The sequence below is a fragment of the Rhipicephalus microplus genome, chromosome X, assembly GCF_043290135.1.
Source record: "Rhipicephalus microplus isolate Deutch F79 chromosome X, USDA_Rmic, whole genome shotgun sequence".
Classification (NCBI taxonomy): domain Eukaryota; kingdom Metazoa; phylum Arthropoda; class Arachnida; order Ixodida; family Ixodidae; genus Rhipicephalus; species Rhipicephalus microplus.
Window position 1 is genome coordinate 202,834,413 of NC_134710.1, and position 23,451 is coordinate 202,857,863.

General features: G+C 44.5%; 1 protein-coding gene across 1 annotated transcript in view; it reads left to right on the top strand.

Moving 5' to 3' along the window:
* The window catches only part of LOC142777073 (neprilysin-1-like), a 179,580-nt gene that overhangs the window by 40,671 nt on the left and 115,458 nt on the right, over nt 1–23,451 (top strand). The window contains exon 4 of the mRNA XM_075881372.1: nt 981–1,091. Coding sequence (XP_075737487.1) covers nt 981–1,091 — 111 coding nt within the window. The remainder of the gene's footprint in view (nt 1–980; nt 1,092–23,451) is intronic.

Genomic DNA, 23,451 nt, shown 5'->3' on the forward strand with positions numbered 1-23,451 from the left:
CAGCGAAACAACTTGACGACGACGTCTCTAGCGCTCGCTGCCTCATGTAGGCTGCGGCAGGGACGTAGACAAACTTTTCGGATCGAGTCTAGGGGTTATTAGAGAAAGAGAGGGTGAAACAAAAATGCGGTCGCTGAATGGCACCTTAGCTCTTGCTTCAATATTCTCGTGCAATATCGGAGGCTCGCGAAAAAATTTTGAAAATATTCCTGCCTACGTTTAGTAAAATGCTCGACAGACGAAGATAAATATCTCGCGATTGAGTTTTAAGGACACCGAAGAGAAAGATGGTTTATCGTGTATTTGTATATTACATGTCAAAAATTTACCGCTGAAAACACCACTCTTACCACGAGAAGACGCTTGGCAAGCGTGAAAATATACTAAAAAGAAATGTGGGTGGTGACGCCACCTTGAAATTTGTGAGCCAAACGGGGTGACGCCACATATTTTGACTGCATCTGTAATGTCATACGTAGTTCCAAATCGGTAAAATTCAAGTACATTGATGAGTGGGAGTCTCAGAGGCCTAACATATGAAGTTTCAAGAAATATTATTGAGCCAGGGCTCAAACTACGACATATACAATATTCAGTTCGTCGCGTCACGTGTGTTGATTTCAATGAGAAATTTTAAAATATTAAGCATTGACATTGATTTTCTTCCCTTTAAATAAATATATAATGGTTAAATTACCGGTATTTGAGTCTCAGAGTACAGTATATCAAACTAAGCTGATTTATTGCTTCACCTCAGCGTTCCTTGAAAAATCACGAAGAATGATGCAAAAAGCACAGGTTTTGCGCAGGTGCTAGCACTCTTCACCAACTATTGTTTTTAACATCTCTCCGTTGGCTACAAAAATGATCAAGGACGCTGCTATGGTAGACAATGCGTAGTTAATCAAGATACTTACGCAATAAATAATCGTCCAGTTGTTTTGCACAACATAATGTGACCGGACACTTCTTTACCGCAGCTACTATGCACATGGCGGAATCTGTTGGGTTAGACTTCAGGAGTCTGCTAGAATCTGAGACGGTTCCTGTAAAGAAGATATCGAAGTACACCAAGGGACAAGTGGGCGCAGGTGAGTGTCTCGTAATAAAGACAATAGTGTAAAATAATGATTCGGCATCACCAAGTACAGATATTGTGAAGGCTTCACTTCTTATATTGTGCGAACAAGCTGCATAAACACTCCCATAATAGACAAATCGCTATTCTCGCAATTTGTCTATTATGGGAGTGTTTGTTCACAGAGAGAAGGGGGAGAGCAACCATTCAGGACGAAAATCGGGGTGCAAGCGAGACGGCTGGCTCGGCCACCTTATGCAGGCCAGTATCGCATGATATACATTTCAATGTTATTGTTAATTGAAGGTATTGAATCTGGCGTTGCCATGCTTCCGTATAATAGCCACTCCAGTGGTAATTTATTTCCAGTGATCCAGTTTTAATTTGTGAACGCTGAAGACCGATGTTACAAAGACTTCTAAAAAATTAGACACTTGAAGTAAAACTTGAAAATCACGTAGCAAGATACCCAAGTAAAAAAATACGCATGTAGAATCATTAATGCACCCGTAAACAACACGAATATTGTTACACAATGGCACGCACTCAAATTTGCACTTGTGGCCTCAGCGTAATTGCTAAAACACCAAACTCAAGCTGTGAGCATGTACAGGGTGTTGCATACTTTGCAGAAATCTTGGAGCGCATGGCATCGTGATGGGACTAGCGCTGCTATCACGCGCCGATAGCAGCTTACACATGCGCAGACGCTTCAAAGGTGTAGAGTTAAATCACGTCTTCTGCTACGGCGAGACGTGTGCCGCATTGTCGGCCAGTGCACGGATATCATTGTTAATGCGGGAACTGGGCCGATATTTTGCAAGAATCATTTTCAGAAAAATTTGCGCCGCAGATCGAGATACGAAGAAACAAGGAACGACAAACTTTCGCGTGCTTTTTTTTTTTTCGTGTTCCTGTTGCTGCGCTTTTTTTTAGATTCTCCCGTACCAAATTGCCCTAATATGAACTTTTCTCTGCACTAAACTATGTGCAATACTAACATCTCTGCCTTTATTGGGGATAATGGGACACGAGAAAAAGCATTTGACAGCATACCTTGTTTGCTCTATCGAAACATCGTGGTACTGTGTGCACTCACGAATTTCTTTTCATGATTTGTGGGGTTTAACGTCCCAAAACTACCACATGATTATGAGAAACGCCGTGGTGGAGGGCTCCGAAAATTTTGACCACCTGGGGTTTGTTAACGTGCACCCAAATCTGAGCACACGGGCCTACGACATTTCCGCCTCCATCGGAAATGCAGCCGCCGCAGCCGGGATTTGAACCCGCGACTTGCGGGTCAGCAGCCGAGTACCTTAGACACTAGACCACCGCGGCGGGGCGAATCTCTCTTCATTGTGTGAGCATCCCAGTAGGCTTGAATGAGGAAGACACGATAATGAGCATGCACCGGGAATTGCCTCTATTTGACTTTAAATAAAACAAAGCACTCAGTAGCGACTGCGGAAAAGCCGCGCGGTTTTAACACAACAAAACACATGGGAATGAATTCTGAAATGCCCCGCCACGGTGGTCTAGTGGCTAAGGTACTCGGCTGCTGACCCGCAGGGCGCGGGTTTGAATCCCGGCTGCGGCGGCTGCATTTCCGGTGGAGGCGGAAATGTTGTAGGCGCGTGTGCTCAGATTTGGGTGCACGTTAAAGAACCCCAGGTGGTCTAAATTTTCAGAGCCCTCCACTACGGCGTCTCTCATAATCATATAGTGGTTTTGGGACGTTAAACCCCACATATCAATCAAACAATGAATTCTGAAATGATTTAAAATAGAACAATCACCTGAACATGCTTACTATCGATGATATTTGATACCATAAGAAAGAAATAGGTTTCAGCGGCGAAACGCTCCCATGAAAATTCGAAGTTCATGTATGATAGCACTCATTCTAGACGCGAGTGAATGCATAAGGTCAGCGATGTGTTCCGCCGCAGCATGACCCAGTCATTGACGATGGGGAGAATCACAAGATTCAGATTGAGCTGAATTTAACTGGTAGTCGTCTGCCGTACGTTTTCCATTTTTCTTGCTTAAAGGAGCAGTATTGTTTTGTTTGCCAGGTTTAATTACCATGTCCTGTATACCAGAAGGTAACAGAAGCCACTTAAGATTTTTTAACTATGCTTTTAAAACTACACCACAATTCGGTGCCGGCTAGCCAGTAATGTAGTAATAAAATGTCGTCGTAAAGGAAAACATTCAGGCTCTGTCCCCACCGAAAGCATTCCTGAACTTGTTCCCATTCGTTTTATCGTGTTAAGCCAGCACAGCAGTACGACATTTACTGTTCAGTGCTTTTCTTTATTCAAAGTCAAACAAAGATAACGCACTCTGTGCGCTCATTGTCATGTCTTCCTCGTCCAAGTGTACTGCGGTGCACACACAGTGAAGAAATATTCATGAACGCACACAGCACCACGGCATTCCAAGAGAGCAAACAAGATATGCTGCCAAATTCTGCTTGTAGCACCCCATCATCATAAATGAATGCTGAAAGGTTCGCGTCACGCCGCAATGGTTAGTGAAGATTATCAACTCAGTTGATTGATCGATATGTGGGGTTTAACGTCCCAAAACCACCATATGATTATGATAGACGCCGTTGTGGAGGGCTCCGGAAATTTCGACCACCCGCGGTTCTTTAACGTGCACCCAAATCAGAGCACACGGGCCTACAACATTTCTGCCTCTATCGGAAATGCAGCCGCCGCAGCCTATCGACTCGGTTCCTTCACCAACAATGATATCCGGGCGCTGGCCATCAATGTGGCAAGCAATAGCCACCGTAGCACACGAGCGGTTCAAGACTACGCTCCTGAAATGTCTGCGAACGCGCGAGCTGTGGACGACGCGTGGTTGCAGCGCTGGCCACATCACAATGCCACGCACTTCGAGATTTTCCCTAAGGGTAAAACAGCCTGTACACGGTCTTCCTTTATGAAAGGGAACACGGGAGTGCGTGGGCGGCCCTCTGCGGCGGCCGCCTACAGCGCCATCAACCGAGCGAACAAAAAACATGTTCACTTTTACCGTCACCTATCGACGAACAAAATAACCAGTAACGGTTCGTCATGGCTGGTGTCGAAGCACGCGCACGCCTCCAGGCAGGCCGTGGCCCGTAGACAAGCGTTGATGGTTTACGCTCCTGCCACGATAGCGCGCCCGGCACGGCCTGCAGCGCGTCTTCTGCAGCGAACAAATCGATTGTGGTGCATCAGCACTGTATACAGGTAAAAGCACTGTCTTTCGGCTTACGCGAGTTGCGGTTCGACCAAAGTAGAGATGTATAAGCGAGAAGGATGCACTCAGGTGAAGGCGTGGTTGTACATATGTATACTTCCTTAGGAAGTCAGCAAGCAACGGGTCGAGCAACCGAAATTTTCGTCTCACAGCATATTCAAGTGTCCATTTTGCCTTGGTATTTCTAATTCTTCCTCAACTCGAACTTGGTCCATCCGACTCAACTGATAACAACGCTACCATTGGTCTGAAAAAAGTGCAGGACTTTCAGGTAACGGGGGGGGGGGGGGGGGTTGCACATACTTTCGTACACACACAGCCACAGTGGAGTGGAATCACAACCAACGTAATCTTCATGTCCACTCATACCATTGGACAGACGGAGATGCTCGATAATGGGATTAGGACCAGGCAAGCTTAGTCGAAGGGTTTCACTCGAGCTAGTCTCACGAGAAATTCTCATTTCTATATTTATTCACAACGCAGGGGAGATAGCATAGGTGAAGCTGAAGAATTAACATTCTGATCTTCGTTCGCTGCATAACTGTATTGCTACGTGTCCATTTCTCGGAAACGTATTGATTGGTGGCCTATGGAAATGTTCGAGCTACAAGGCGAATGCATGGACCTCTAATAATAAAAAGTATTATTTAATGATACTATGTATCATTGAATGATAAACCATAATCACGACTTCACCTGAGTGCATTCCTCTCGCCTATACATCTCTGTTTTCATGCGTTTACGAGTATACTGTGCTCCCACACCTCGCTTGATTTGTTGGCAGCTAACGACGCGCTGCAGGCTTCGCCAGTTGTGCTATCGCAGAAGGAGCGCTTGTCTACCGGCCGTGGCTGCTTATTTTATTCGCAGAGAGATGACGCCAATAGCGAACGAGTTTTCGTTCGCTGTAGATTTATGGCGCTGCAGGCGGCCTCTGCAGAACAGCGGCCACGCGTTTCCATGTTCCCTTTCATAAAGAACGACAGAGTACATTGTTCTCCGCCTGCAGCCAAGACTAATTGCCTTAAACTATATTCACTTGATTATTTCAGTAATTGGCTTAGGAACTAGCGTTATTTTTCGATACCGCTCGAGCTTCATTGTCTGCTGTTGCATATGATTGCAAAATAAAGAAAAAGTCCTCCGGGTTTCATATTCTCGCTTACCGTATATGTACACGAGCTGTCAGTTCTAATTTTATTTCGCGCAATGAGTTTCTTAATGAATAGCTCTATTACGTTCGACACAAGCTGTCTGCATTTAAACGCTGCTTCTTTGTGGAGAAGGCAGAAAATGACTTGGTATTTGACGAGAAAGTACAGATGTAGGTCCTCAGTGACGTACCGCAAGAGCTAGTGGCCTTGGTGTTCTGCTACTTAGCCCCGAGAATGGCTTCAATTTCTCCCTGCAAACTTGATAAAATTTTGGTGGAATAGAGCTGAACGTGGCGCATAGACTTATAGTTGTGTATGTGTGAGGGGCTGAGAGTCGTTGGCGTCTATCAATTGAAGCTGACACAATGCGGTGAGGGATGCAAACACGTCATTACTTTCGTACGAAGTTTTTTGCCTTTCACCGCTCACTAGAGATAATTCGCTCCTGACCTTTTCATCCACTACCCTATGTTATTAAGCAAGCCGTAAATATGATTACTACTACGTATATCTGACTCCCGACTGAGGACCACCACTATATCTGTTTACCAGAGTTTTAATTACCATTACACAACGCCATTACTGGCGCTGCCTTAAAGGCTGTGTTCTAACAGCCTTTAAGGCAGCGCCAGTCTATTATTTAGCAAATAAAAACTTTTCGCATTTACTTTTTATGCGTTCCAATCACCACGACGTATACGCTCAACGAAACAATCGCATAGAAGTAGCAGATCAAATCGCAAACCAGGACCGCGGAATTCGTTAGTTGACAGGAAACGTCAAAGTAGGAGTGCGACCACACGAAATGTGCAAAACCTCGACATCTGAAGCCAACAATGTCAAAATTGAGCAAGACAGTAAGACGTTAGGAGAGAAAAAAAAAAACGCGTGAGGAAGAGGGTCATCGAGAGCACTAAGCCGGCCTAAACTCACAATGTCAGAAGTTGGAAACCGCCACAGCTTAGGATACAATGACAAATTTTGGTTCAAATGCAGATGATGGACTATTCCCAATCGTATTTTCTCTTAAAATGCGCCATAAAAGAATTGTTAAAAAGAATAAAAGAAGAGGTTTGGGATGCGGCCTCAATGGCGACCACTATTCGGAAATGCACTTTCTCACCGGAGCAGAATCGGCCACTTTAGTGAAGTACTTGGCGACTACCTCCCATGAATACAGCAATTGACCTTTGGCCCTCAGTCCACATCGGCTCTGAAGCAACTGTCAAAGACTGCAGTCGGACCTGTCACGCAGCGGAGCGTGCTAAGAATCTTTGTGTCCGGATAAACAGCCATTTGAATCTGAACTTTTCTACGTTCAACGCTAGAACGCTATCTAGTGAGGCTAGTCTATAGCTGTGGTATTCGAGGAATTAGAGGGTGTGAAGTGGGATGTAGTGAGAGTCAGTGAAGTTAAGAGGACATGCGAGGCCTATAGAGTGCGGAAGAACAAACACGTCCTACGCTACCATGGATTAGTTGACAGAAAAGTAGGTGTGGGGTTTCTTATGCACAAGAATATCGCTGGCAACATATATGATTGCTACACATCAGTAAGAGGGCGGAAAGTATCATATTAAGTTTAAGAAAAGGTAAAAAATGAATGTGGTACAGGCCCACGCACCTACATCGAGCCATAAGGATCATTTGGTTGAACGCTTCTAAGAACTGAATACACGAACAGTGCAACTTAAAAGTAGTTACAGTGTAAGTACGGAAGCAAAGATACAAGAGTAGAAAAAAGCTGTGACTTTCAGCAATAATTTAATGGTGGAGTGGTGTTGATATATAGGTGGAAAAATAAGAGAAAGGGCTCCGTAGAAGGGTGCAGGAACAACCACTGCGAAAAAGCGTCAGCAAAACTTTTGTCTGTTGTTGATTGAACAAACGCATAGCTTAAGAAATGATTGAGATACGCAATCTCTTTTTGCAACAACGCAACCGATGGGCAACTGAGAAACTTACACATTTACCGTCAAACTTATTTATTTGATAGGCTTCAATTATCTCATGCGTGGCCTGTGAGTGGTGCTTACCTATTACCTCGCAACGCTTAAAGAGGGGCACGCAGCCGCAGTTTCGGCAGTGGATTCCGAGGTGTCTTTGGACAGCACTGTGTACATTATTATTGTGCTCTTTTAAACGGCCATACAAGCACCGTCCGGTTTGCCCAATGTATATCATTGCGCAGGATAGCGGAATAAGATATACAACACCGATAATACAAGGCACGGACGGCAGTCTGTGTTTCACAAACCATCATAATCTATTTGCAGCTGGTTGATTCACTAATCTAGAAAGCTTTGATAGCTTTTCGGGCACGGAAATTAATTGTTCTTTTCCGCTAAGCTATGCATTTTTTCAATCAAGAAGAGACAAGAGCGTTGCTGACATTCTTTCGCAGTGGTTGTTCCTGCACCCTTCTACGCAGCCATTGCTCTTCTTTTTTCGCCACTATATGTATACCACTCGGCTATTAAATTATTGTTGAAGGTCAGCGCTCTTTTCTATTTGTGTATCTTTGTTTCCGTAGTTACACCATAACTACTTTTAAGTGGCGCTGTTCGTATAGTCAGTTATGTCCTACCAACTTGCCCAAGTTTCCACGCGTCATAGATTCTAAGAAGACAGAGAGTCAGTCATTAATAATGTAAAAGCACAGTATACTATTCAGATGGGCGCCTTTAATACCAAGGTAGGCAAGAAACAGGTCGGAGACCATGCAGCGGGGAAATATGACATCGGCTTTAGAAATGCCAGAAGGGATTTGTTAGTATAGGTCGTAAGTTACGAATCATGAATACCTTCTTCAGAAAACAGGCTAACCGCAAGTAAACGTGGTGAAGCCCTAATGGTGAAGCTCAAAATAAAAATGACTTCATTTCGTGTGCACACTCAGGCATTGTACATGATGTAGAAGTAGTTGGCAAGATTCGATGCAGTGACCATAGCATGGTAAGAGCAAGCTGATAGAAGCCAATAAATGAGCTAGTGGCGAGAGGGAAATCACCGGAATTCAGTGTTTCGCTTCAGAATAGATTCCAGACTCTTAACAAGGTAACCAATGTTAGCGTTAACAAAATGAACGATTATCTTGCTAGTATCATCAAAGAATGTGAATTGAAAGCCTAAGGTACAGTCTCTAGACAGGACACTGGCGAACTAACTCAGGAGGCGATGAATGTCAATAAGAGACGACAAACCATGAAAGCCTCAAATACAACCAACAAAATAGAGCTAGTGAAAATTTTAAGTTAATGAATAAGCTTAAAGTAGTCGACATCAGAAAGTATAGCATGGAGAAAATATAGCAGGCGGTAAAAAGCTGAAGAAGCCTAAAACCTGCGAAGGAAAACTTGCCCATAGGCAAAAATTGAATGTATGCATTGATGGGCAAGTAAGCTAATGTCTTATACAATATCAACAGGACAGTTGAGGTGGTGGAGGAGTTCTACAGAGAGCTGTACAGAAGCCGAAAGAACAAGGATGATATCATACGAAGCAATAACGAACCAGAAGAATTCGACATACTACCAGTAACGACAGGTGAAGTAAGGGAAGCCCTGGAAGGAATGAAAAGAAGCAAAGCCGCTGATGAGGGCAAGGTAACAACAAACCTGCTGAAAGGGGGCGGGAAAATTGTGTTAGAAAATCTGGCCACCTTGCATACAAAGTGTCTGTTGACTGGAAGGGCACAACAATCACCGAAGAACGCCAACATCATTTTACTTCATAACAAAGGAGACGTGGACTTGAAAAATCACCGACAGATCAGCTTACAGTCCGTTCTCTACAGTCCGTTTACAAAAACAATAGCTTATAGAATTAAAGCTACATCAGCGTTCAATCAACCAAAGACCAAGCAGGATTTTGTACAGGCTACTGTACAATCGACCATATCCGTACTATCAATCAGATATTAGAAAAATGCACGGAATGCAACTGACCCTCATACACACCTTTTATTGATTACGAGAAGGCTTTTGACTCAGTCGAGACATCAGCAGTAATGAAGGCAGTACGGAATCAACGCATCGACGACCCCTGCATAAACATACTCGAAGAAATATTCAGTGAATCCACAGCCACTATAGTTTTCTATAAGGAAAGTGACATAATCCCAATAAAGAAGGGTGTAAGGCAGGGAGACATGATCTCTTTAATAGTATTCACCACGCGTTTAGAGGAGGTTTTCACAACCTTAGATTGGGAAGAGTTAAGCATAAGAGGTAATGGAATGTATCTTATTGACCTGCGATTCACTGATGACACATTGCCTTGATGAGTAACTCAGGAGACGAACTACAGCTCATGATTACAGAACTGGACACGGAAAGAAGAAAATATACGTCTGAAAATTGATATGCACAAAACTAAAGTAAGGTGCAACAGTCTAGGCAGAAAACTTGGCGATAGGGGAAGAGATGCTGGAAGTTGTAAAAATATATGTCTACTTAGGAGAGGTAGTAACCATGGAGCCGAACTATGGGAGTCAAATAACTGGAAGAATAAAGATTGCATGGATAGCATTCGGCAAGCATTTTCAAATCATAATTGGTAATATTCCACTAACCCACAAGAGGAAGGTATATAACAGCAGCATCTTGCCAGTACTTACCTATGGAGTAGAAACCTGGAGGCTTATAAAAAGGGTTCAGCTCTAATTAAGGTAGATGCAGTGAGCGATGGAAAGGAAAATTATTGGGGTAACCTTGAAATACAAGAAGAGAGCAGAGTGGGTGCAGGGAACAAACGGGGGTTGAGGATATTCTATATACAATTGAAATCAAGAAAGAGAAATCGTCATGGGCCGGGTACGTAGCACGTAGGCAGCATAACCGCTGATCATTAAGGGGGGACACGGGTCTTGAAAGAAAAAAAAATAGCGAAACAAAAACAATTTTTTATTGTTGTTATTGCATTCAGGACATCTTCCTGCATGCGTATTCAGATTATCTGGTTACATAACAGCCAGCACCCCTAGCGGTCCTGGTTCGAAGCTAGCATGTTTTCAATTGAACCAGTGAGTTTTTATCGAATAATTAACTGCAGAGGGTGAATGTTGAAAAACACAGATAACAGAGCGCACCTGGAAACCTATACGCACAAGAAAGCTGCAGCAATCATGTTGGGGTGAGCTGAAATTTTATTCCCAGAGCAGTTAAAGATCGTACAGTGAAAGTCTATGGAAAGGGCAAAAAAAAAAAGGTCTGTTTTTTTGAGACCAAAACGTTCACACCAGAAAAACTATGCAGGTTATATTAATGATGAGGGCACCGTATGTAGTCCTGACACTCAGCTTTTGATTGAAGTCATTCTCAATGTGGCGTGATAGACATAACATTGTTCCCTAACGCGTTTTTTGCAACGTGGTCATTCAAATGCATGCGGTATATTGATAAACTGTTGCTTATCGCAGGCGACTCGGCGTGATTTGTGGCCGAGTGCGTTAATTTCACAGTCAGGGTGCAGCATCAGTGGGCCGTCTTATGTTCAATGCCGCTCGTCAGAGCATTTTTGTTTCGGCCCATAAATTAGTTCCACAGCATCTTACAAGGTGTCGCCACCGAAACAAAACAAAGAGGTTTCTGTTTCAGTTTTGATTTCTCGCCGTGATCTTGAGCAGTTTTTTGTTTTCCTTGAATTTCATTACTTTTAGTGGATTTTGAAACACTGCATGCATATCACGGTCTTAAGATGTACAGACGGGTCCATTGTTAAAGGGAACACCTGCGGGAGCAGCATGTTTAGATTTCGCTATCTTACAGAATCATAGTGGCTTAGATATGCATAAGACTACGGGTGGGTAAAAGTTCTGACTCCTCTGGACAGAATATTGACTTGCGTAAAGATTGTTTCTTAATCCACTAGCTGTTAGAGAGCCAGGACGATTGATGGTGTGCATTCGAGTGTTTCCTTTAACAGTGGACTATACTGTACATTTGCAATTCTTACATTGTTCTTTTAAACATCCCAAGAAAAAGAACGCTCGATCAAGTTAGGTGAACAAAGCTCTTTTGTTTTTTTGTACGCGTACTGTGGTATATTCTTACTTTCCGTTTTCATGATTTCGTTATGCTTTTCTCAGGTTCCTACGATTCACCGCTTTAAAGACCACAAACTAGAAGTAAAGAAGCAAGGCATAGTATATGGCGAAATTATACGTTTTGCCGTTGCTTTTTAAATGCGAAACGTTTTTTTTTGCGTAATATCTATCTATCTATCTATCTATCTATCTATCTATCTATCTATCTATCTATCTATCTATCTATCTATCTATCTATCTATCTATCTATCTATCTATCTATCTATCTATCTATCTATCTATCTATCTATCTATCTATCTATCTATCTATCTATCTATCTATCTATCTATCTATCTATCTATCTATCTATCTATCTATCTATCTATCTATCTATCTATCTATCTATCTATCTATCTATCTATCTATCTATCTATCTATCAAGCCGCCCACGTGTGTATATATTGCCGTATATCCCATACAATTTTTGTCTTCTAGGCCAGGAGGCAGTACACGTAGTATATATTGCCGTATATCACGTACCGCAATAGTAATACGGGACTTTCGTCAAAGTGTAGAAGAGAAAAAAAGAAGTGACGACGTTTTTTGCCAGGCCTTCCTTCTGCAACCATTCATCATCCCACCTGTACAATAAACATCTCTCACCGTAACATAATTGGTGGAGGGTGCTGGGTAACGCCTTGGAGTACTGGACAAGTACGGCAGAAGACACATCTCTGAAGCTTCGCCGAAGCCGCAGATCCGCATGACTTCCACCGCTACCACTCATCATGTACCCTGATGGTGAAATACAACCAGCTGCACCTAACACATCTGAACACCGTTACAAGGAACCACGCCCGTTCTCTGGGAAACCTGGAGAGGACGGCGATGAATGGCTCAAGCACTATCAGCGGGTGAGCCTGTATAACCACTCGGGGCACTACCGGCCAGCGCAACTACGTATCACTTTTCCTTGAGGAAACCGCGTTGATTTAGTACGAGAACCATGAAGAGAATTTGACTACTTGGGCGAACTTCATTGACGAAGTCGAAAAGTGTTTTGGAGATCCGACCATGACAAAAAAGCGTGCTGAGCAGACCCTGATTTTATGTGCTCAAGTCCATAAGGAGACGTGTACGATGTGTATTGTAGAAGTTCTCAAGCTTTGCAAGAGCGTGGACTCGCCTATTACTGATGAAGATAAAGTAAGGCATCTCCTCAAGGGCATTGCGGAGGATATTTATCACTACCTTATAGGGAAGGATGACTTGCAGTCAGTGAATGACATCATCCGGCATTGCTGAACGTTTGAGCCCCTTAAAGCTCGGCACATTTCGGCAAAGTTTGGTAGACTTCCCAACGTGACGACAGTCACGAGCATCAACGTGGTTCCTCCGCCCAGTGATCTGGCGTCAACAATACGACAAATAGCGCGCGAAGAACTTGATCGGCGGGATGCTGTTGCATCGTCGATAGCACATGAACGCAGATCTTTTACGCCATGAGGCCCCCCGCCTGTGTTCATCAATGCTGCTGGCTTCGTCGACTCAAGGACGCTAGAGTCGCGTTGCCATGCCTATGTCAAATTTGCGAAACGACACCGTGCAAAGGACTACCCCCGATGTGACAGGGTGGCAAGATTTTCTCACAAACCATCTTCAGCAGCGAGTAGGGAGTGAATCACCGGTGTTCTTCTACTGCAGCGCTCGTGGACATATAGCCCGCTTCTGCTCCGAGTGGTGCCGGGCACCTCTGCCGCAGTATCAACGACCCCCGGCATCCTCACGGCGCGCAAGTACTCGGAGAAACTATCGCTGGCCACCGGACGTCTACTACAGAACCGATTTCCAACAGACTTTCCGTAGTGATTCGGAGACTTATGTGTGGAATGTGGCGGCACTATAGCCTCCTCCCGCCAGCATCGGTCCCCATCACCAGGTTATCGGCGTCTCACTTGTCCTCCACGGGGAAACTAGACGCCACGGCTGATAGAGGTGAGGTCGCTGGACATTTTTCACAGCGTGCGGATATGCGTCCGCCAATTTCCATACTACAAAATAAGGTCAGTGCTCTCATGAATGGTGTCCCCACGTCAGCGTTAGTCGACACAGGAGCAAATGTTTTGTGAAGAGCAGGAATTTCAAGACTCGTCTTGGTAAGGAAGTGATGTTCTCTTGGAAAAGCCAGACAACGTTTCATGCAGTGAGATGAGAACTGTTGCGCCCAGTGGGAGTGTGTACTGCAGCTGTTACTTTCGAAGCTAAATTGGTTAAAGCAGATTTCGCACTTTTTCTGAATTCTACTCATGACGTTATCCTGAAGATATACTATTTGAAAGAATGTGGAGCCACTGTGGATTGCACAGCTGGTGAACTTTTACTGTCTAGTTTTCGTGAAGAGCCCACGCGATGCCAACAGACTATCGCAGTCGTTGATGACATAACTTTGTCGGTCAAGTCGACAGTTCAAGCGCCTATTGATGTTTGTGGTATCACATCAGATAAAGGTGACGTTATAGTTCACTCAATCCAGCTGAATTGTGTGAAAAAGAATGTGGTTGTACCCCATTGCGTGATTTCTGCAAGTATATAGTAGCAAAGTCTTGGTATGGGTGGTCGCCCCGCCACGGTGGTCTAGTGGCTAAGGTACTCGGCTGCTGACCCGCAGGTCGCGGGATCAAATCCCGGCTGTGGCGGCTGCATTTAAGGTGGAGGCGGAAATGTTGTAGGCCCGTGTACTCAGATTTGGGTGCACGTTAAAGAACCCCAGGTGGTCGAAATTTCCGGAGCCCACCACTACGGCGTCTCTCATAATTATGTAGTGGTTTTGGGACGTTGAACCCCTCAAATCAATCAATTGGTATGGGTGGTCAACTCCTCTTTCGAGCCAATTGTACTGCCTGGTGGAATGAGGCTGGCTGTGTTTGAATTTGACGCCAGGAGCAACGTTAACATTGCAGTCATTGCGACGACCGCAAAAAGGAAAATGCGTCCGATGTGGCTTGTCCTAGTAATAATATACTCATGGGTACGGTGAATGAGTCGCTATCGTCAGAGAAGAGATAAACGTTAGTTCGGATCCTCTCGAACCCTGCATCCGTTTTTTATTTCGCACTCAATAGCCACACAATTTATGCACCTTCTTCACGCAATCTTCATGTGATTGATACAGGTTCCGCCCATTCCATTCGCCAGATACCATACAGAGTATCTCCATCTGAGCGTAAAGTTATTGTTCAGCAGGTGGAAGAAATGTTGTCCAAGAAAGTTATACAGGAATTGTCTAGCCCCTAAGAAGCACCGATTAAACTTGTAAAGAAGAAAGATGGGGCCCCAAAATTTTGTGTAGATTACCCGTGGCTCAACTCGGTCACAAAAAAAGGCGAAAATCCGATGCCCCACATCGACGGCGTTATCAATTGTTCGCACTCTGCTTCATACTTTCCTTCCGAAGACTTGAGATCTGGGCATTGGCAAATCTCCATGCACTTTGCCGATAAAAAACGCCGTTTTATTACTTCCGATGGTTTATTTGAATTCAACGTCATGCAGTTTGGTCTATGTAACGCTCCAGCCACGTTTGAGTGCTTTATGGACACAGTTCTCCGTGGGTTAAAATAGGAAGTATGTATTTGCTGTGTATCTTGATGACGCCATTATCTTTGCACGCACGTTTGAAGAACGCAACCGTCAACTTGATGTCGTTTTCACGTGCCTTGAAAAAGCAGCACTTACCTTCAATTCCAAAAAGTGGCATTTTTGTGATCGGGAAACTTTTTTGTTCTTGGCCATCTCGTAGACAAACACGGCGTTTGGCCTGATCCCCTCAACATTGATTGATTGATTGATTGATTTGTGAGGTTTAACGTCCCAAAACCACGATATGATTATGAGAGATGCCATAGTGGAGGACTCCGGAAATGTCAACCACCTGGGGTTGTTTAACGTGCACCCAAATCTGAGAACATGGGCCTACAACATTTCTGTCTACATCTGAAATGCAGCCGCCGCAGCCGGGATTCGATCCCGTGACCTGTGGGTCAGCAGCCGAGTACTTTAGTCACTTGACCACCGCGGTGGGGCATCCTCACAAAATCACCGCCGTCAGCACTTTTCCTCAATAACGCTTGCTACGAAGGCTCCGAAGCTTCCTGGGCCTGTGTTCCTATTTCTGGCTTTGTGTTCCTATAGTTTCGACGATGTAGCAGAGCGTCTTACCCATCTGCTCATCAAAGACGTAGCTTTCAAGTGGACGAAACAGTGCAAGTAATAATTTTGTAATCTGAAGCTTCTACACATTTCTGGGCCTATTCTTTGTAATTTATACGCATCAGACCCAACTGAGGTGCACAGGTGACGCCAGTGGAATCAGTATCGCGCAGTATTAGTTCAGCGTCATGGAGTCGCCGAACATGTCATTGCCTACGTGATCCGTTCTTTGAGTAAAGCTGAGTGTAATAGTTGATGTGCGAAATTTGCGGCGTTATAACGTGCCCATGTTTATAGTTAGGTCCGTCATCTTGGTAGCATCCACGAACCGCAGATTCCGCTGCCGCACGGCGTACACGACGACACCCGCACAAATGCAAAAAGCGCGAAAAGTATTTTATTGCGCAAATCGACCGACATCGGAAATGCCAACACACTGTTGTGAACCTGTTGCAAACAGCGAGGACCTAAGGATCCCGGTGGGAACAAGGTGCGTGGTTTTAGTTTCACATGCGTCATCGCACTGTTGTTTCTCCGCAGCCATGCGGTTTGAACATACGTGGTGAACGCGTGAAGGCTGAGACTAAGTAACATTGGGATTAAGAGAAACACGAACAGCGGAAAGCGTGGCTTTCGGCACAGTCCTACTGTGACATGCCTTGTCTGTATTTAGACGAATCTGTGCTTGCTGCCAGCATCACCATAGCGTTAGATTTTTGCTCCGGCTGGCACAATCACACCGCGTGTGCTTGTCACCTGCCAGTCGTGCCTGGCAGTCGGAACCCGATAGGATATCGCCAGCCGCACTTTAACGAGGACTTTAATGCAGAGGTTTGTTCATGTGCAGGACAAACCTATTGCCACGATAAAAATGGTTCTGATAAACACAATCACGTCAGACGAGTATTTACGACCGTGGTCGATGATTCCTCTATCATGGGCTAACTAGTCGGATCGACTTTTTTGGCCTATAGTGCACCTAACGGCGGACTATAATGGTGGCCTGACGCTCTTTGCTTAAGCCATATTATGCAGAATCCAAAGCAAGTTAATCGAAAGCAAATAATCGCTATCTAACGTTCTCGCGTGATGGATGTGCATATCGTCCTACTTTTATTTCAGGCGAGGCATCTTTGAATGTTATAGCCAGGTCCGAAAATTCTAGTAATGTTCAGGTGTGGTCACTGTTAAAGGGAACACTTGTGCGCAGTGTGTCTGTATTTCAGTTTCTTGCATGAAAATAAGAGCTTAGATTTGCCTATGTCTACTGTTGGTTGACAGCTCAGACTCATTTCGACAAACTAGTCATGTGCACGTTCAATGTTTCCCCATCCACTTGCAGTTAGGGAGCCAGCAATGAGAAAGGTGCACATTCGAGTGTTCCTTTTAACAGTATACGCGTCTGTAGATACGGGTTTTCGTAGATGGCTTATAAAAGCAAGCTTTTAATACTTGTATTTCTTGCAACCTGCAAGTTTTGTATCGCTATTTCCCAACAGACAACACAGTATACAACAGGTGAATCATTGCCATCAAACGTGATGAAGGGAAAGACTTCAAGATGACGAAATCCACAAAAATCTCTTCAAACCATTTCCTGCCATGGGACTTTATTTCGGGTGTATTCTGTGGCAACAACTTACTGAGACAAACCACTTGCCCCAGTGTATTCAACTTTGGCAAAATGCCACAGCAGCGCAAACCACTTAAGGAGTGAACACATAGTGCCTGTCTGCAAGAACATCAAATTTCAGATCAAGATGCCACTCATTATTGGACAGTAAAAAATAGTGGAGCTGGTTTTTGGCTGCAGCTGATCTAGAGTTTGATTCAGCTGAAATAAAGGGAGCTCTAGCTGTTCACCTAATGCTGGCACAGGTGCATTGAAAGGTTTTGGCAGGTTTGCCATTGAGGAGCAACACTTCAGGGATGTGGTTGGCACACATAGAAATAAAATTAACCGACTTAATACTAATGTAAGGTCCTTCAGGAGCAGCTGCTTCAGACAAAGACAGAGGTACACCTTTCTTGCCAAGAGAATAGCCGCCTCACTGCACGTCTTGAGAAAAAAGAATATGGGGCCTTTTGGATAAAGCATTTAAAACACTCAGATGAAGATGTGCGTGCCTACACTGAACTGCCAACGTACCAGCATTTTCAAGCACTGATGACATACCTCAATTCTGGAAAGAATGGAATTGACGTTTTGAGGAGTGCTGGCATTAAAGCAAGTGGAGGTCGACGGCGGAAGCTGACAGCAGAGAATGAGCTGTTTCTCAATCTTGTGAGGCTTCGTCTTGGCTTGTTTGAACATGACCTGGCACACCGATTCGGGATCACTCAGTTAACAGTGTCTCGCATATGTGTGTCTTTAGTTAACCTCACGTACATAAGACTCTTCAAACTACCACTCTGGGCCTCAAGAGCTGTAATAGACGCAACAATGCCTGCAGCATTTAGTGCTTATCCAACAACAAGGGTTATTTTGGATGCAAGGGACATAAAGTGTGAGGTGCCTTCATCACTGTCATTCCAGTTGAGCTCCTACTCTGTTTATAAGTCTTCAAACACCTTGAAAGGCCTCATTGGTATCTCACAGAACGGCTTAGTGAGCTATGTGTCGGAGCTCTACACAGGTTTCTCTAGGACAGGAAGGCGGTACTGACAAGTGTATTTCTTGATCACAAGTTATAAAAAGGTGATTCCGTCATGAAAGACAAAGGATTTTTCATTCATGACCTTTTGACAAGCGGAAATGTCAAGCTGAACAGTCCACTGTTTCTGCACAGGCATGCTCTGTCTGAACAACAAGTCATGAAAACTGAAGAAATTGCTTCGCTGAAGATCCATGAAAAAGGAGAATAAGGAGGGTCAAATCATTCCATATATTTGATCGGCTGATTCCACAGACACTGTCGCCCATTATCAATCAGATCTGGACTGTGGCTGCTATTCTCACCAAAGGACAAAGCCCCTCGAGGAAACCTTCACTCCATGAGAGCTAATGAATTAAAGGCCAGCTGCAACGAAACTTGGTACTCCGCAAAAGTCAGTATAATGGTAGTCTAGCTAGAGGTAGTGCTACTTGCCAAATGTCGCCTTGGAAATACAAGTGCTTACCTTAGAAAAATCTTGCAAACTACGGTATTTTTGATACCGAAAGTAGAAAAAACGACGCCATCACGGGTAACTGGAAGTGACGTGAACGGCAAAGAAATCGTCTGCTCCGTGCTCCTCGAGCATGGACATCGCGGCCGATGCTTAGTTTCTTTTTTTATGTGAACCTAACAAAGCTGCTTGAACATGCACTGTGAAGAAAAGATTTGTAATTGAAGTGTGTCAACGCCTGAATAGACTACGATAACCTGCCTGGCCCGTGTCGAGCGTCCAAGAACAGCAACGCAGTAACGACATCTGTCCAAGCCCGAAACGCTTGAGCGCGTTGGTTTTCTGAACTCACTCCTAAAGACGCTTGTAGTGTTCATTCTCTTTCTATGCTTTGTATCTTGTGTTGTTTGCCCAGTTTTGTGTTCTGATAGTTCTTCCTCCATGGTTCTAATATAAGTTTGAGTGCCATGCCACTTGCGTCCTGTTCCTTGCAGCCTTAACAAGCTTGCTCCCCGAACCTGTTTCATAGCAAGCATACATGAATGGACGCATGCTCGTAGAGGTTATTTGGTATCGTTTTTTTTTTTTGCAGGACACACGCTGGCGACCTTTAGCTTGCGGCACATATACAAACTTGCAGGCTGTAGTCACAATCGGTACAACTAGGTTAAATGATCTGTGCACGAAGTCGTCATCTTTGAACAGTGCCGAGTGAAGCGCGGCTCTCTTGGATGGCTTCCAAACCTTTCGCGTGATCGCGATAGTCCACAGCTTCCGGAGCTTTACGCCTTTAGAAAAAACGTGAAAGCTGATCCCGGCAGTGCCATACGTGCTCAAGCAGCCTACGGCAACGCATTGGTTTGGCATCGTACTTCAACACTTTCTGAGTCAACCGCTCGCGGATGGCCATCCCACATGAAATAGAGATTAAGCGGCAGGGAGGATGGCTTACAAGGAGCGACAATTTGTAGTTTTCGTCATGTCCGGTTCTGTACACTTTGACTGGGCACACCACTAGAGCTTCGCGTAATCTGCTTGCTGGCAATTAGAGCACCAATTATAATTTAAATACGCGACAGCTAGAGTTTTTACGGTCATTATCATAACTTACCCTAAATTTACTACGTATTTCTGACCAATTCTGCCCAAGTCAGATTTCGTTGCCGTCGGCTTTTAACTAATTGGGTTCAAAGCGAACAGTCGCGTACACATGGGCGTTGCAATGTTAATTTGTAACCAGTTACCGGTGGTTACTGATACAAAAATAAAAGAAATAAGACGCAAATTCTATGAAGAATAAATACATTACTTATTGATGTGAAGCAGCAGATAATCAACAAGTGAAAATACCTCAACTTTGCTAACTGTAAAATATTCATATCTGGAACTGTGTTTTGCTATGCAAGCATGTGGATTGCTCACATCCTATAGCTTTGGTAGTGCTGAACGGTACTGGGGAGATGGAGGATAGGTAAATAATATACTTCAATAGCATTTGTCCCCAGTTAGCCAACCGTATTCCAGCTACTAAAAGCAATGTCAATTGCCCAGTCATTCAAGTGAGGTTTTCTTTGGATCAAGTAGGCGAACATACCATAACCTCAATTATATCAGTAATGCCTTGCTACAGAGCTTCTGGCCATGGTGGAATCACCGTGAAAGCATTAAGAGACAATATGGACGTTCTAGCCATCAGCACTAAAAGTTATCAAAACCTGTTATTTACGACGATGACACCACGCTATTATTCTCAGGAAAAACCCTTCGTGAACTGCAGAGCACAATAAATAGCGCGTTATAAAAAGTATCAACTCGTTTGTATGTAATAAATTAACAATAAACAGGCACAAGGCAAAGGACGTAAAGTTCCGGTCCTGTTATACTAAGAGTGACACAATATACATGAAAATTCAACTTGTAGGTGGAACCATAGAACTACTTGAGAAAATAAAATATTTAGGGGTATTATTAAACTATTAACATGAACTGGAGAGCACACATATCTAGTATACGCACCAAACTAGCTTCCACCTGCTTTTCGCTAATGAAATGCAGAGATTGTCTTAATCTTAACATGCTGAAAATTGTTTACTTATCAATATTTCACTGTCACACCATATATTATTCGGAATCATGCGTGGTATTGCCCATGTAAAACATACTTTGATGTGATTGTGCGCGCTTGAAAAGTGCGCCACGACACCAGCCTGAACCAAAGAGGATGTTGATAATGACGGCCGGCTGCGGCTCGTTTGGGCGTGAACATTTTAAGCCAGTAAGGTGCTTCCACAGAGATTTAGAAGAGTCACGGGAGAAGAACAGTGAAGCCAAGCAGACGTGGCCGAGTCGGGACCGAGTACAGAAGGTGGCCAGGGCGCAGGGGTGGTTGCCAGAAGAGGTCCTTCATCAAGGTCGCTGCGGGCTCCCACCTGAACACAGAGCTTCTTCTCGTCACCTGACGTGGGCCAGGCTTGTTCTGGTCTTCTGGCGAGAAGAAACGTCTCCGGCTTTGTGTGGGAGCTGCGGCTGCCGAACGCCGAAAGGTCACTGACCTCGACTGACCCGACGCTTTTCTCCCTCCAAGGCAACGACGTGGGCGTCTCTGAACCTATTCGCCGGACTTCCGCGGCTGCACGAGAGCGTCTTCGCCGTTACTCCGTCACAGCAGCTGCAAGGAAGACGTCCTGGTGAATGGTGATATGGGTTTGCTCCTGTGACCATTTATTTCCGCGCACTGCTCGCTTATTTTAGCCGTCTATAATTTCTGTTAAGCTCTTTCTACTTTTGCATGCTCTGCTCTATGTCTATTGCTTACTCTCTTTTTGCAATTTCATAAATATTTTGAGTGTTGGGGATTTGGGTGGAAGCAAATGGTCTCGTCAGCTCATTTCCTGATGACGGTTATGTCATCGGTTTTCTGTTTACGCGAATCTACACGAGAGCTTGCCCAATAAATAGTCTCGTGCGATTGGCGTTCATGACAGGATCAAACCTTTTTCTCATTTATCTCTCCACACTAGAACAGGAACATGAGTAGGGCAGACCTAGAAGAGTGGGCAAGATGCATAGGTATAAAAGGCGAGAAAATGGTGGCTTGGTGTGAGGAACGCGAGAGGCGCATTCGCAAAGAGATGGAGGAAATTGAGCTTGAATTGAAACTGAGAAAGAAGAAAAAGGAAATTGAAGAGCTAAGGCAGAAGACGCTTCAGCTGCGGTTGAAACTGGCGAGGGGACAAAAAGATAGAGGCTGGCGACAGAAATTTTCGTATCTGAGCTCCAAAGAGTGGATAATCGATGTGTTCTTCAATGGTAGGACCTTTATGCGTAATTCAGTCTCTCTTTTCGATGGCAGCTTTGAGAACGCCTGTGATGAAACTTTAGGTCGAGACTTCCTACAAGTGGACGGCCAAGTCGAAGGGAAGAGCGAGGGCGAAACCAGTCGAGGTTCGGTGACCATGATCAACATGGCTTTGCAGGAAACGTCAGAGAAGAAACAGTCGAGTTCTTTGTATAGCCATGTGGCTACGCGAACTGATACAACGGAATGCTCTATAATAGAAGAGGTATGAAGTCCTCTAGACCACCCTGACGAAAGGGAGATTGATGTTCGCATAGAGTGCACATTCGAAAACCAAGGGGCAATCTCTAGAAGAGATGTCGATTCTTTTGGTGCACGAAGTAAAACTAGTAACATGACAAAGAGCGTATGCCTTGTAGATAACTTTAAGGCGGTAGCCGTGGAGCCATCCTGCGTAACACTAGCAGATGTAAAGTGGCGCCCGCAGGGTTGAGGAACATACAGTTAGCTCACCTCAACATGGCGCAGTGATTACGTCATGTCAAAGCAGAGCGTGCAGCGTTTCATGCGAAGAGCAGGAAACGACTACAAAAACCCTCAGTTTGAAAAACAAAACGAAGTTATATGAAGGAGCATAAGACTTGCGTGCAAGTCAAGTAAAAGACTCAGAGAAAGTTGCAGTAGGGTCTGTCTGCATGGCACCAGCTGTAGTAACAGATGACACTGAGAGGGCTGATGGCCACGTGGATAACTATCGTATGAACAGACAGAAGTTCCTAATTAGTTTCGATGAGATTTACACACGTGAGCAGACAAAAAGGGCAGAGACACCTGTCGAAGTGTATATGGCAGTGTCACAAGTAGAGCCAGTGACCAATGATGAAGTAGAATGCCAGGAAGGCCTAAGTATAAAGGTCCACTGTATTCAGAGTGAAACGGTTGGCCTTGTAAAAAGTGAACAAGAATATAGCAAGCTAGTTCTACTGCTAAGCTCTTTGAGCAACGAGGAAGCTCAAGTGCCTTCTGTGGCATCAGCTGATCAGGAAATCGTTCGGATTACAATTTTTATGTCTCAAGGACTTTTGGGCCTGGACGAGGCAATGATGTGACTAAACAGGGCATTGGAGTGTTCCAGACCGCTAACACTTGCAGAATGCAACTGCTCTTGTGGTCAAAGCAATGCCGCATTAAGGTAATAAACTTGTCGCACTGTCAGATTAACCTAAGGCCGAACTACAGGCACGTGTCTGATCAGAAACACTACAAGGTTTTGGTTATGAGTTAAGATGAAAGAAAAAATGCTGTTCGTCTGGTCTG